Here is a 12,218-nt window from a genome sequence, read left to right as displayed (position 1 = left end):
CCCACCCAGGAGGGTGATGTGACTTACAGTGGGGCGCAGGGCGGCGCCAGCGGAGCAGGCTGTGGAGAAGCCCCTGGGCGCAGAGCTCCCTAGCTTCCTAGTGGTGGCTTGGAATCAGTCTCCGCCCAGAGTCTGGTTGGACACTCGCTCACCTGTGGGGCGAGGGCGAATCCGCCTCCTCGGGCCCTGGATGGCCATTTTCCTGATCCCTCTGCAAGGGACACGTCGCCTTCGGGAGTGGGACACACCTTTTGCGTCCCCTGACACTAAACGCTGCACCCTCCTGCTCTCTCATCCCGAGAGGAGAGGCTGGGCTCTGGTTAAAAATAGCAGCCTCAAGCCAGGCACACCCCGTAATCCCAGCATTCGGGAGGCCGAGACCGGAGGATCGCGGTTCGCGGACAGCCTCGGCTACTTAGTGAGGCCCTCGGCAACTCAGTGAGACCCGGTTTCAAAATAAAGAATAAAAAACAGGGCTGGGATGTAGCTCTGGGTTCCATCCTCAGACCTGCAAAAAAATAAAAATAAAAATAAAAATAAAAAAAAAATAAATAAAAAGTGGAAAAGAAAAAAAATATATAGCAGCCTCATTTGGCAACTCCATTTTCTACCTCCCCCCGCCAGCTGCTTCTTGGACCTTTGCCTGATTTCAGGAACTTTCTTGCTCCACCAACCACACCCCGCGTCTTTCTTCTGGGCAGAAGGCAAAGAGAAGGCAGGAGAGATGGTGCTTTGGGAAGGTTTAGCAGGTTTTCTTCCCCAAAGAATAAGCTAGGTTGATTTTGTTCTTACTCCGTGAGCTTCCAGCCGGCTGCCGGTCCCCTTCTCCTGGGTCCCAGGTCACCCGAGGGAACACGGGTGGGATTTATTTTTGTGGTACTAGGGATTGAACCCGGGGGCACTGTACCTCTGAGCCACACCCCCAGCTTTATATTTATTGATTTATCTATTTTTGTGATACTGGGGATGGAATCCAGGGCCTTTCTATCTCTGAGCTACACCTCCAGCACTATTTTTTATTCTTTATTTTGAAACAGGGGTCTCACAAAGTTGCAGAGGGTCTCACTAAGTAGCTGAGGCTGGCCTTGAACCTGCGATCCTCTTGTCTCAGCCTCCCAAGTGTTGGGGTTACAGGTGTGTGCGCCCACCGGAGGCTCAAACGCAGGATTTCTGTCATCCGTTTCAGTTCCTCTGGGGGCGAGGCAGCCGCGGTGAGAGGCTCCTGCCCAGGCGCTTCCCTCCTGGCCCTCTTTCTACAGCCCCCAGGAGAATATCTCAGGCTGAAGCAGAAGCAGGTTGTTGCTAAGAAACCCATGAGAATTACATCAGAGAGGGGACGCTGGCAAGAGGACTGGGGCAGAAATAAGAGAAACAGAGAAGTCGCTTCAGTCTCTTTCTTTTTCTGGTACTGAGATTGCAGCCAGGGTCTCGAGCCCACTAGGCAGATGTTCCACCAGCGAGTTCTATCTCCAACCCTTTGCTTGAGTCTTCAAAGACCCAGGCTGCAGAGGCCCCTACTGCGGGGTCAGGAAGGAGCCCCGACTTTTCTTTACTCTCAGACTGATCAAAACGACACTGGGAAGGTGGGCATGGTAACCCAGGCCTGTGATCCCGGTACTTGGGAGGCTGACACAGGAGAATTGCAGGTTCAAGGCCAGCCTCAGCAACCTAGCAAGACCCTGCTGTTTAAAAAAAAAAAAAAGAAGGGGTGCTAGGGGTGTAGCCCAGAGGTAGAATGCTCCTGGGTTCAATCCCCAGTACCAAAAACAAACAAACAAACAAACAAACAAACAAAAAGAGTGGGCTGGTGCTTGCCCAGCATGCCTGAGGCCTGGGTTCCATTCCCAGTGTGGCCAGAACTCACCTGATGATACATCCCCGGGCCTGGGCTCGCATCATGGCGCCCTTTTTCTTTTGCTTGGTGACATATTCTCCTGGAGATGCCTGTACGGAAGGAAAGCCTTCCTCTCAGGGGTGTAGAGAGGTCAAATCAACTAAAATGTGCAAGGCAGAAAGTTGGGGGGGGGGAGAAAACAGTAACAGTAACTGCCTTGTGTAGCTGCCCAAAGGAGGGGCGGCGGCCTCGGGTTCACACAGGACTGTGGGACTGAGCAACCCTGCCTGAGTACCGCCTCCAGTGACACGCTCCCTAAAAAGGTGCCTTAAACTGGGTGCGGTGACCCATGCCTGCAATTCGAGTATTTGGGAAGCTGAAACAGGAGGATCGCAGGTGTGAGGTCAGCCTCCACAACTAGTAAGACTCTCATCAGCCTAGCAAGAGTGCTGTATCAAAACAAAACAATAGCCGGGCGTGGTGGCGCACGCTTGTAATCCCAGCATTCGGGAGGCTGAGACCTGGAGGATCGTGGTTCGCGGACAGCCTCAGCTACTTAGTGAGGCCCTCTGCAACTCAGTGAGACCTGGTTTCAAAATAAAGAATAAAAAACAGGGCAGGGGGTGTAGTTCAGAGGTCAAATGCCCCTGGGTTTCATCTCCAGACCCGCAAAAAAACAAAAAACAAACAAACAAAAAAATCAAAGCAAAATAATAAAATAGGGCTGGGGGGTTTAACTAGAATAGTGGGTCAATCCCCGGTACCAAGAAGGAAGAAAAAAAGCGTCTTCAGTTAGTAAGGCTTTGACTCCTAGAGGGGACTGTTTGGCCCACACTCCGGGGCTCTCAGAGGCCCAGGAGATCCCCACTGGCCGGCCACTTTCCGACGCGGTACTTTCCACAGTCCAGAGCGGCCTGCGAGGCCAGCGGATGTCAGGCAGGCGGTGGAGCACTGCTCCTGGGGTCCAGCCAGGGGTGGCTGCTTCCTCCGCGGTTCAGGAAATGAGCGCTCAGAGCCTGCTCGCCCAGGCGACACCGGTCCCCCAGACCCTCGCCCGGCTGGCCCTGGCAGCTCAGTGGATACCACAGGCCTTGCTGGGCAGGACTGGAAGTCAGATAGACATGGGAGTATCCTTGTTTTTATTATCAGCCAGCCGTAGACTCCAGCGGCACCTTCCAGGGGTGTACATTCCACCGTAGGAGACAGGGCTGGTCAGGGCTGGAGGCGCTCGGGTCCAAGGGTTGCTGCGAGGGCCCTGAGGTCACAGCCCTACACTGATAGAGACAGCAGCCTGCGCTGGGCGGGTTCCCTTCCGAGGCACTCGGGGGACCACGAGAATCCTAGACCCTCCACCCAAATGCTTGATGTTAATACATATTTCTTTATTCAGCAATTATACATTAGATGACGTCTAGGTGCCAGGTCCTGGGGATACAGGAAACAGGTCCAGCCAGAATTTTTCTTCCATCACAAGGTAAAAGATAAAGAGCCAGGTGGGGTGTGGTAGTGCGCGCCCATAATCCCAGTGCTTGGGAGGTTGAGACTGGAGGACCGCAGATTTGAGAGTAGCCTCAGCATGGTAGTGAGAACTCAGCAACCTACTGCGATCTTGTTTCAAAAATAATAAAACTAGCCGGGTGTGGTGGCACAGGTTTGTAATCCCAGCTTTCGAGAAGCTGAGACCGGAGGATCGCGGTTCGCGGACAGCCTCAGCTACTTAGTGAGGCCCTCTGCGACTCAGTGGTGGCGCACGCTTGTAATCCAGCCTTTGGGAGGCTGAGACAGGAGGATCGCAGTTCACAGACAGCCTCAGCTACTTAGGGAGGCCCTTTGCAGCTCAGTGAGACCCCGTTTCAAAAAAAAAAAAAAGAATAAAAAATAGGACAGGGGGGTGTAGCTCGGAGGTAGAATGCCCCTGGGTTCCATCCCCAGTAACACACACACACAAACACAAATAGGGCTGAGGGCGTAGCTCAGAGGTAGAATGCTCTGGGTTTCAGCCTCAGTACAGAAAAAGAAAGAAAGAAGGAAAGAAGGAAAGAAGGAAAGAAAGAAGAAAGAAAGAAAGAAAGAAAGAAAGAAAGAAAGAAAGAAAGAAAGAAAGAAAGATAGATCCAAAGGGAAGGGCGGTGTGCTTGCTGGCTCCGAGAGACACTTGTTTTCCAGGCCTCAAGTGGATTTTCTCATGGCTGACGCTTGTCAACAAGGAGCCTCGGGCCAAAAAGAGGAGCGCTTCTAACACCACCTTCTCCCGATATTTCAAGTGAACGTTTTCAAACACACCGCCAAGCTGAAAGCGCACACCCACGGCCCTCCCCGGGGCCAGCCGTGAGTCCGATCTCGGCCACAGCGGGTTTGAAAGAGGACTTTTCTCCCTGCTGCCTCTTGGGAAGGACACAGCCCTACAGCCCTGTCTTCCCGGGGACGGGGAGGGCTGGGGACCAGGCAGGGAAGAGGGGGTTCATTCAGTCCAGGACCCGAGCTCTGCGTGCGGGAGAGGAAAATAATAATAATAATAATAATAATAATAATAATAATAATAACAACAACAACAACCACCAACAACAACAATAATAAAAAATAATAATAACCACCACCACCACCAACAACAATAATAATAAAAAATAATAACCACCACCACCAACAACAACAAAAATAATAATAACCACCACCACCAACAACAATAAATAATAATAATAATAATAATAATAACCACCACCACTAATAATAATAATAATAATAATAATAATAATAAATAGTCTTGCAAACACAGCCAGGGCACTCGGTCTCAGCCGGGTCGGCCTGGGCTGCAGGGCGGCTTTGGGGCTCCTCCGCCTCCCGCCCGGGCCGGGGAGGGCGGCGCTGGGGGGCCCGGGGACAGCCCCCAGCCGGCCTGGGCGCCCCGGCTCGGCCGGGCGGGGCTCGGCGGAGGGCAGCCGGGCCCCCGCGGTCCTCCCCCGGCGGCGGTGGCCGGCGCCCGGCGCGCCCTTGCATAAAGCCCTCCTCCCGCGGCGGAGGAGGTGGGGCTCCGGCTGCCTTCCGCGGTCGCGGCCTCCCCGGGCGCCGGGCTGGGAGCGATGGCCGCACCCCAGGTCCTGCTCTGCGGCCTCGGGGCGCTGCTGGCCGCCGGGGTCGCCGCAGGTAAGGGGCCGGCGGGAGGGCGGGCTGGGGCTCCCCGCTGCCCGGGCCGGGCCTGCCAGGGCTGGGGGAGGCCGGGCCGGCGCGTGTAGACGGGCCGGCGCGTGTAGACGGGCAGTGCTTTCGCCCCCTTAGACTGGCCGGAGGTCTGACTCCCTGTGCGGGTGCTCCCCCGCCTCCACCTGCGGCTGTGCAGCCCCCATGCCCCTGCCTCCGCCGTGCAGACCCGGACGCCCAGCCTTCCTCCTCCACTCTCTTTTTCCTTTTCAGAAAAACTTTTTATTTAGAAATAATTTCGGACTTACCAGGAAATTCCCTTCACACCAGACGTGATTGGCCAGAAGGGAGGGAGGCACCCTAGATGCTTCTTGTGACCAAGAATAAAAATAAAAAATAGCAGGTTGCTTAGAAAAACATATATATGTGGAAACATGGAAAATTATGGATATATATATATATATATATATATATATAGTGTGTGGGGGGGTTGGGGATGGAACCCAGGGACATTTGACCTCCGAGCTACACCCCCTGCCCTGTTTTTTATTCTTTATTTTTGAAACAGGGTCTCACTAAGTTGCAGGGGACCTAAGTAGCTGAGGCTGTCCGCGAACCGCAATCCTCCAGTCTCAGCCTCCCAAATGCTGGGATTACAAGTGTGCGCCACCACGCCCAGCTGAAAATACATTTTTTAAAATTGAATATCGTGTGTTGTGAGCATCAGGAACCGGGAGGAGGAGGTTGTGCCGGAGGGAAGAGACTTGGTTGGAGCCGGAGTCCATGTGCTCAGCCATGTGCAAAGGATTGCTACTTTCTGTTTCCTGGTCCAGTCCTCCCACTTGGTCTCCTCCCCAAGGTCCAGGAGGCACCTGGGCTTGTGAATTGTAAATTGCACCCGAGCTTCCTAGCAGCAAGTGCCCAAAGCTCCTAATTATTAGATCCTCTCTCTCTCTCTCTCTCTCTCTCTCTCTCTCTCTCTCACACACACACACACACACACACACACACACACACACACACACACACACATACACACACACATAGTAAGATGTCCCATATTCTAGACTTCCAGTTTATCTGGAAAAGTCAGAAGGTCTGGCGACGAGCTTTCCCCCCTGAAACCGAGCAGAGCCACCCTTTTTGGTTCCGCCTTTCCTGGCCGTGTAACTTACTCCTGGCCCTTTTCAGCCACCGACCAGGCAGCCTCTCCCGATTTTTGACCTGAGAGGTCACTGTGCAGGGCTGGGGGTCGGAAGCTGAAAGTGTGGAGGAATATTCTCTCTGCCTAGCTGTCTGCAGAGTTCTCTGTACTCAAGGCCATCAGGACCTGATCCTCAGCTAAAATCTGAAATGGAGCAGCTTTTGGGGTGACCGCTGCTCCCCACTTTGGGGCCCAGCTCCCCCGCTATGCCCGGGTATTTCTGTGCCCGCGCCCACTGCTCTCGTGTGTATTGGTGCTGGGGGCTTCTTGGGTGTGGTCTCTTTCTGTCTGTCTGTTTTTAAGCTGAGATAGCCTCTCCTGACAGCTCCAGATGACAATGATGGTGGACCCCAAATCATCCTCGGGGGAAATTGCTAGGACAAGATAAGTGTTTGGGTTTAGCTCCAACTCCGTAAGTAATGGTACTAGGGCGGCACCAAGATGGCTTATATTCTGAATATCAGGTTAGGAACATCACAGGGCGCTCCAGACACTTGTAAACGACTTTGAGGGGCACAAACTGTTAATGTGTTTTTATCCTCTGACCCTGTCTGGTGTAAAAGACCAAAGCAAATTCCTGTGGCCTAGAGTACTCGAGACCCATAGCATAGTCTCGCATTTCCTTAAGTAAATCAGGGCTTCCCCGATTTTCTCAATAGGAAACTAGGAGATGATGAGGCGCCGATCCAGTGTATCTTCCTGGACCACCCTTTCCTTGTCCCTGCAGGCATCACTAATCGATGCCTGAGCTTTCCGCCGAGCCAGGATCTCTGGCCTATAAGATCTCAGGTTTGATCGTTTTTTTAAAAAAAGGAGCCGGGAGTGTTGGCGCACGCTTGTAATCCCCGCGCTTGGGAGGCAGGGACAGGAGGATCGCGCAGGTTCGAAGCCAGCCGTGCGCGCTGGCTTAGGAGACCCTGTTTCCAAATTTAAAAAGTATAAAAAATAGGTCTGGGAGTGTAGCCCGGAGGTAGAAGGGCTTCCAGGAACCCCAGTACCACCAAAAATAAATAAATAAATAAATAAATAAATAAATAAAATAAAAAATAAAAAAAAGGAGCATAAGCCAGGCATGGTGCGCTCACTTGTAACCCCAGCATTCGGGAGGCTGAGACTGGAGGATCGCAGTTCGCGGACAGCCTCAGCTACTTAGTGAGGCCCTCTGCAACTCAGTGAGACCCAGTTTCAACCAGTTTCAAAATAAAGAATAAAAAATAGGGCAGGGGGTGTAGCTCGGAGGTTGAATGCCACTGGGTTCCATCCCCAGACCCGCAAAAATAAAAATAAAAAATAAAATAAAAAAGGAGCAGGCCGAGCTGGGAGAGCACCATGTCTCCCAGCGGCTTCTTTTGTGACCACGTCAGCCTGTTCCTCGGAGGAGAAGACAGCGTGAGCTCAAGTTCCACGATTCAGGTTTCACGAGGGCTTTTCCAAGCCACCGGGCCTTTATTCCCATGCCAAGAAGTCGGGGAAGGGCAGGGCTGCAGGTCAGGAACACATGCTGCGCCGGTGCCTGGTCCACCGTCCCCTCGGGGGCCGCCATCTGAGAACTTGGGCTCTGCACCATCCTTTGGAAAGAATCCTCACCTGCTTTTTTAACTTTTTTTCCTTTTTATGGTGCTGGGGAGGGAACCCTATCCACCCGCTGCTGGGACTCTCATGTTTTCCCCTCATTCTGCTCTGGATGGAAAGTCTTTGGGTAACAGTGTGGCTGCGGTGAGCGCCGAATCGGAGCTCCCTGCGGCTCCAGGCTGACGTTGGAGTCCTTGCTGATCAGAAAGAGGCCAGAGGTGGATAACTGGGACTCTGGTAAATGGGAAGTGATGCATACTTATAATCCCAGTACTTGGGAGGCTGAGATGGGAGTATCGCAGGGTCAAGGCCAGACGCCACATTTTTTTTTTTTTTTTTGCAGTACTGGGGATAGAACCCAGGGGCATTCTACCTGCGAGCTACACTCTATTATTATTATTATTATTATTATTATTATTATTAATTTTGAAACAGAGTCTCACTGAGTTGCAAAGGGCTTCACTAAGTATCTGAGGCTCTCCGGGAACCTCAGCTACTCAGTGGGGTCCTTTGCAACTCAGTGAGACCCTGTTTCAAAATATAAAATGAAAAATAGGGCTGAGGGTGTAGCTCAGAGGTCGAATGCCCCTAGGTTCCATCCCCGGTACTGCAAAAACAAAAGGCAAACAAACTCTAATTCATAGGGACTCTCCACAAAGAGAGGTTGTTGAGAGATCAGAAAAGGTACAGCTGGGCTGGTAATGCACCCTATAATCCCAGTTCTTGGGAGGCTGAGACAGGAGGGTCGCAGGTTCGAGGACAGCCTCAGCAATGAGGTGAGACCCTCGTCAACCAAGTGAGATGCTATTTCAAAACAAAAACTTATAAAAGGCCCGAGGGTGTAGCTCGGAGCTACGAACATCCCTGGGTTCAATCTCTAGTATCCCCCTGCACACACAAAAGTAGTAACCGCCTGACCCTTCCTTGTCGCAGGCTCGGAGGCCGTTGTCATTGGAGAAGTTCAGGAGAATATTACTCTGCCCTGCGGCAACGTCTCAGGACCCAGGGGCCCAGTGACCTGGTACCGGATCGACCCGGAGCCCGTCTTCCTCCTGTCCTCCAACTCCAGCCTCCCGCCGGCCGAGCCCCGCTTCTCGCTGGTGGCCGGCAGCTCCCTGCGTATCCAGGTGCTGAGCCTGCGGGATGAGGCCAACTACACCTGCCACGAGCTCCTGAGCGGGCCCCGGCGCTTCCCCGTCAGGCTGCGGGTGGTCAGTAAGTGGGGCTGGCGGGGCGGGCGTGGGGGCCACGGCGGGCTGGGGCTCTCACCCTCAGCCTGGATTCTGAGCTGAGTCACTCTCCCTGTGAAATGGGGCGACATCCTGCCCCATAGAATCGCTGCGGGAGCAGAGGCCGCCCCGTGCAGCGCTTTCAGTGACTCCTGTCTGTTGGTTAGCTGTTCGTTGATTTTGGTATCGGGGACTGAACCCAGCCATTTCACCTCCGAGCGCAACCCTCGGCCCTTTTCATTTTCATTTTCATTTTTTTTTTTTTTTTTTTTTTGGTACTGATGGTGGAACTCTGGGGCTTTTCTATTCTCCGGGCTATCCTCCCAGACCTATTTTATACTTTATTTGCAAACAGGGTCTCACTAAGTTGCTGAGAGCCTCACTCAGTAGCTGAGGCTGGCTTCGAACCTGTGTGATCCTTTTATCTCAGCCTCCCAAGCGCGGGGATTACAAGCGTGCGCCACCACGCCCGGCTTCCTTTTAATTTTTATTATTCATTCATTTTTTAAAAAATACTTCTTTTTGGTCGGGCGTGGTGGCGCACGCTTGTCATCCCCGCGCTTGGGAGGCAGAGACAGGAGGATCGCGTAGGTTCGAAGCCAGCTGCGCGCGCTGGCTTAGGAGACCCTGTTTCCAAATATAAATGTAAAAATAGGTCTGGGAGTGTAGCCTGGAGGTAGAAGGGCTTCCAGGAACCCCAGTACCACCAAAAAAAAAAAAAAAAAAAAAAAATTTCTTTTTTGTTATACTGAGGATGCAATCCAGAGACCTACCTCTAGGCTACACCCCCAATCCTATTTTACTTTATTTTTTTTGTGGTACGAGGAATGGAACCCAAGGGAGCTCTACTTCTCAGCTACACTCCCAGCTCTGTTTTATTTTTTAGTTTGAACAGGGTCTTGCTAGTTCTTACGACATTGAGAGTCTTACTGTATTGTCGAGCCTGGCTTGAACCTGCGACCCTCCCGTCTCAGCCTCCCAAGTACTGGGATTCTCAGCTTCCCAAGTACTGGGATTACAAGCATGCGCCACCATACCCGGCCCCTATTTTATTGTTCTGTGGAAACAGGATTAAAAAAAGTTGCTGAGAGCTTCACTAAGTTGGCAAAACTGGCTGAAAAATCTGAGATCATCTTGTCTCAGCCTCTCAAGTACTGGGATTAAAGGAGTGCACCACCATATCCAGCTGAGCTACTACTACTACTATTATTATTATTATTATTATTATTATTATTATTTGCGGGTCTGGAGATGGAACCCAGGGGCATTCGACCTCCGAGCTACACCCCCTGCCCTATTTTTTATTCTTTATTTTGAAACAGGGTCTCACTGAGTTGCAGAGGGCCTCACTAAGTAGCTGAGGCTGTCCGCGAACTGCGATCCTCCTGTCCCAGCCTCCCGAATGCTGGGATTACAAGCGTGCGCCGCCACGCCTGGCTCAGCTAAACTATTATTTATTGTTATTGTTAATATCATCCTTTTTAGTTGGGCATGGTGGTAATCTCAGTATTTGGGAGGCTGAGACAGGAGGATTGTAGGTTCAAGACCAGCCTCAGCAAGTAGTGAGATGTTTATCAACTTAGCAAAACCTTGTTTCAAAAATAAAAAATAACCCAAGCGTGGTGGCACACGCTTGTCATTCCCAGCATTCGGGAGGCTGAGACAGGAGAATCTAGGTTCACGGACAACCTCAGCTACTTAGTGAGGTCCTCTGCAACTCAGTGAGACCCGGTTTCAAAATAAAGAATAAAAAATAGGGCAGGGGGTGTAGCTCAGAGGTAGAATGCTTCTGGGTTCCATTCCCAGTACCATAAAAATAAATAAATAAATAAATAAATAAATAAATAAATAAATAAGCCAAGTGTGGTGGTGCATGCTTGTAATCCCAGCATTTGGGAGGCTGAGACAGGAGGATCGCAGTTCAAGGACAGCCTCAGCCACTACTGAGGCCCTTTGCAAATCAGTGAAACCCTATTTTAAAATAAAGAATAAAAAATAAGGTCGGAGGTGTAGCTCGGAGGCAGAATGCCCCTGGGTTCCATCCCCAGTACTGCCAAAATAAATAAATAAATAAATAAATATAGGATTGGGGGTGTAGCCTATAGAAGCATAGCAACCTAGCAAGACCCTGTTTCAAATCAAAAAGTAAAAAGGGGTGGCGTGTAGTTTGGAAGTAGAAGGTCCCTGGGTTCAAAAGAAAGAAAAGAAAGAAGGAAAGAAAGAAATTTAGCACGACTCTGGCTTTTTTTGCTTGTTTGTTTTTTTGTGTTTTGTTTTTGCGATACTGGAGATGGAACCCAGGAGCATTCTACCTCCAAACTACACCCCCAGCCCTATTTTTATATTCTTTATTTTAAAGCAAATGCTGAGAGATTATAAGCCTAGGCCACCACACCCGGCTGCAAGACTCTGTTTTAAAATAAAAATAAAAAAAAAATAGGCCTTGGGTGTATCTCAGCGGTAGAATGCCCCTGGGTTCAAAACCAGTCAACCAAACAAAAACCAAACAAAACTTGTAATCCTTGTGCTGCAGCCTCCCAAATAACTGAGTAATTTTTTTTTTTTAAGTTCTAAGTGGTTGAAAGAAACAAAAAGAAATGATCTGAAATCCAGGTTTCAGTGTGTGTAAATAAAGTTTTATTGGCATATCGCCCATTCATTGATGCGGCTGTTATCTCTGACTGCCTTGCTGCCGGAGTGGCGGCTGTGAAATAGATCGCCTGGTCCCTAAGCCTGGGATATTTGCTATTTCTGCTTTTTTTCTTTTTCTTTTTTTCCGGTGCTGGGGATTGAACTCAGGGTCTTGCACAAGCCAGAAAAGTGCTCTGCCACTGAGCTACACCCCAGCCCACATTTCTATTACTAACATCTACTGTATGGTGTTAGGCCAGCCCTAGGAGCCTAACGCCCCTGCCTGGGATTTTTTTTTGCGTGCAGAGGAAATGCCCAGAGCTTCAGCTGGGGGTGGCCTGATTCCACATACAGGGGGATCTGAGAACAGCTGCACCTGGGGTGCACCCCTGTAATCCCAGGACTTGGGAGGCAGAGGCAGGAGGATCACAGGTTTGAGGCCAGCCTCAGCCACTTAGCAAGATTCAACTTGCTAGAAACTAGCTCAGCAACTTAGCAAGAAACTTAGTGAAACTCTGTTTCAAAATAAAATATAGAGGCCGGGCGCGGTGGCGCACGCTTGTCATCCCCGCGCTCGGGAGGCGGAGACAGGAGGATGGCGCAGGTTCGAAGC

General features: G+C 51.1%; 1 protein-coding gene across 1 annotated transcript in view; it reads left to right on the top strand.

Annotated features, from left to right (window-relative positions):
* Positions 1-4,911: 4,911 nt before the first annotated feature.
* Positions 4,912-12,218, top strand: part of VSIG10 (V-set and immunoglobulin domain containing 10) — a gene marked incomplete at both ends in the record, with an annotated part of 33,034 nt that continues 25,727 nt past the window's right edge. The window contains 2 exons of the mRNA XM_080717772.1: positions 4,912-4,975; positions 8,679-8,960. Of these exons, the coding sequence (XP_080573898.1) occupies positions 4,912-4,975; positions 8,679-8,960 (346 nt within the window). The remainder of the gene's footprint in view (positions 4,976-8,678; positions 8,961-12,218) is intronic.

Source organism: Muscardinus avellanarius (assembly GCF_963383645.1).
Source record: "Muscardinus avellanarius genome assembly, chromosome: 21".
Lineage (NCBI taxonomy): Eukaryota > Metazoa > Chordata > Mammalia > Rodentia > Gliridae > Muscardinus > Muscardinus avellanarius.
This window is presented reverse-complemented; position numbering and strand designations above follow the sequence as displayed.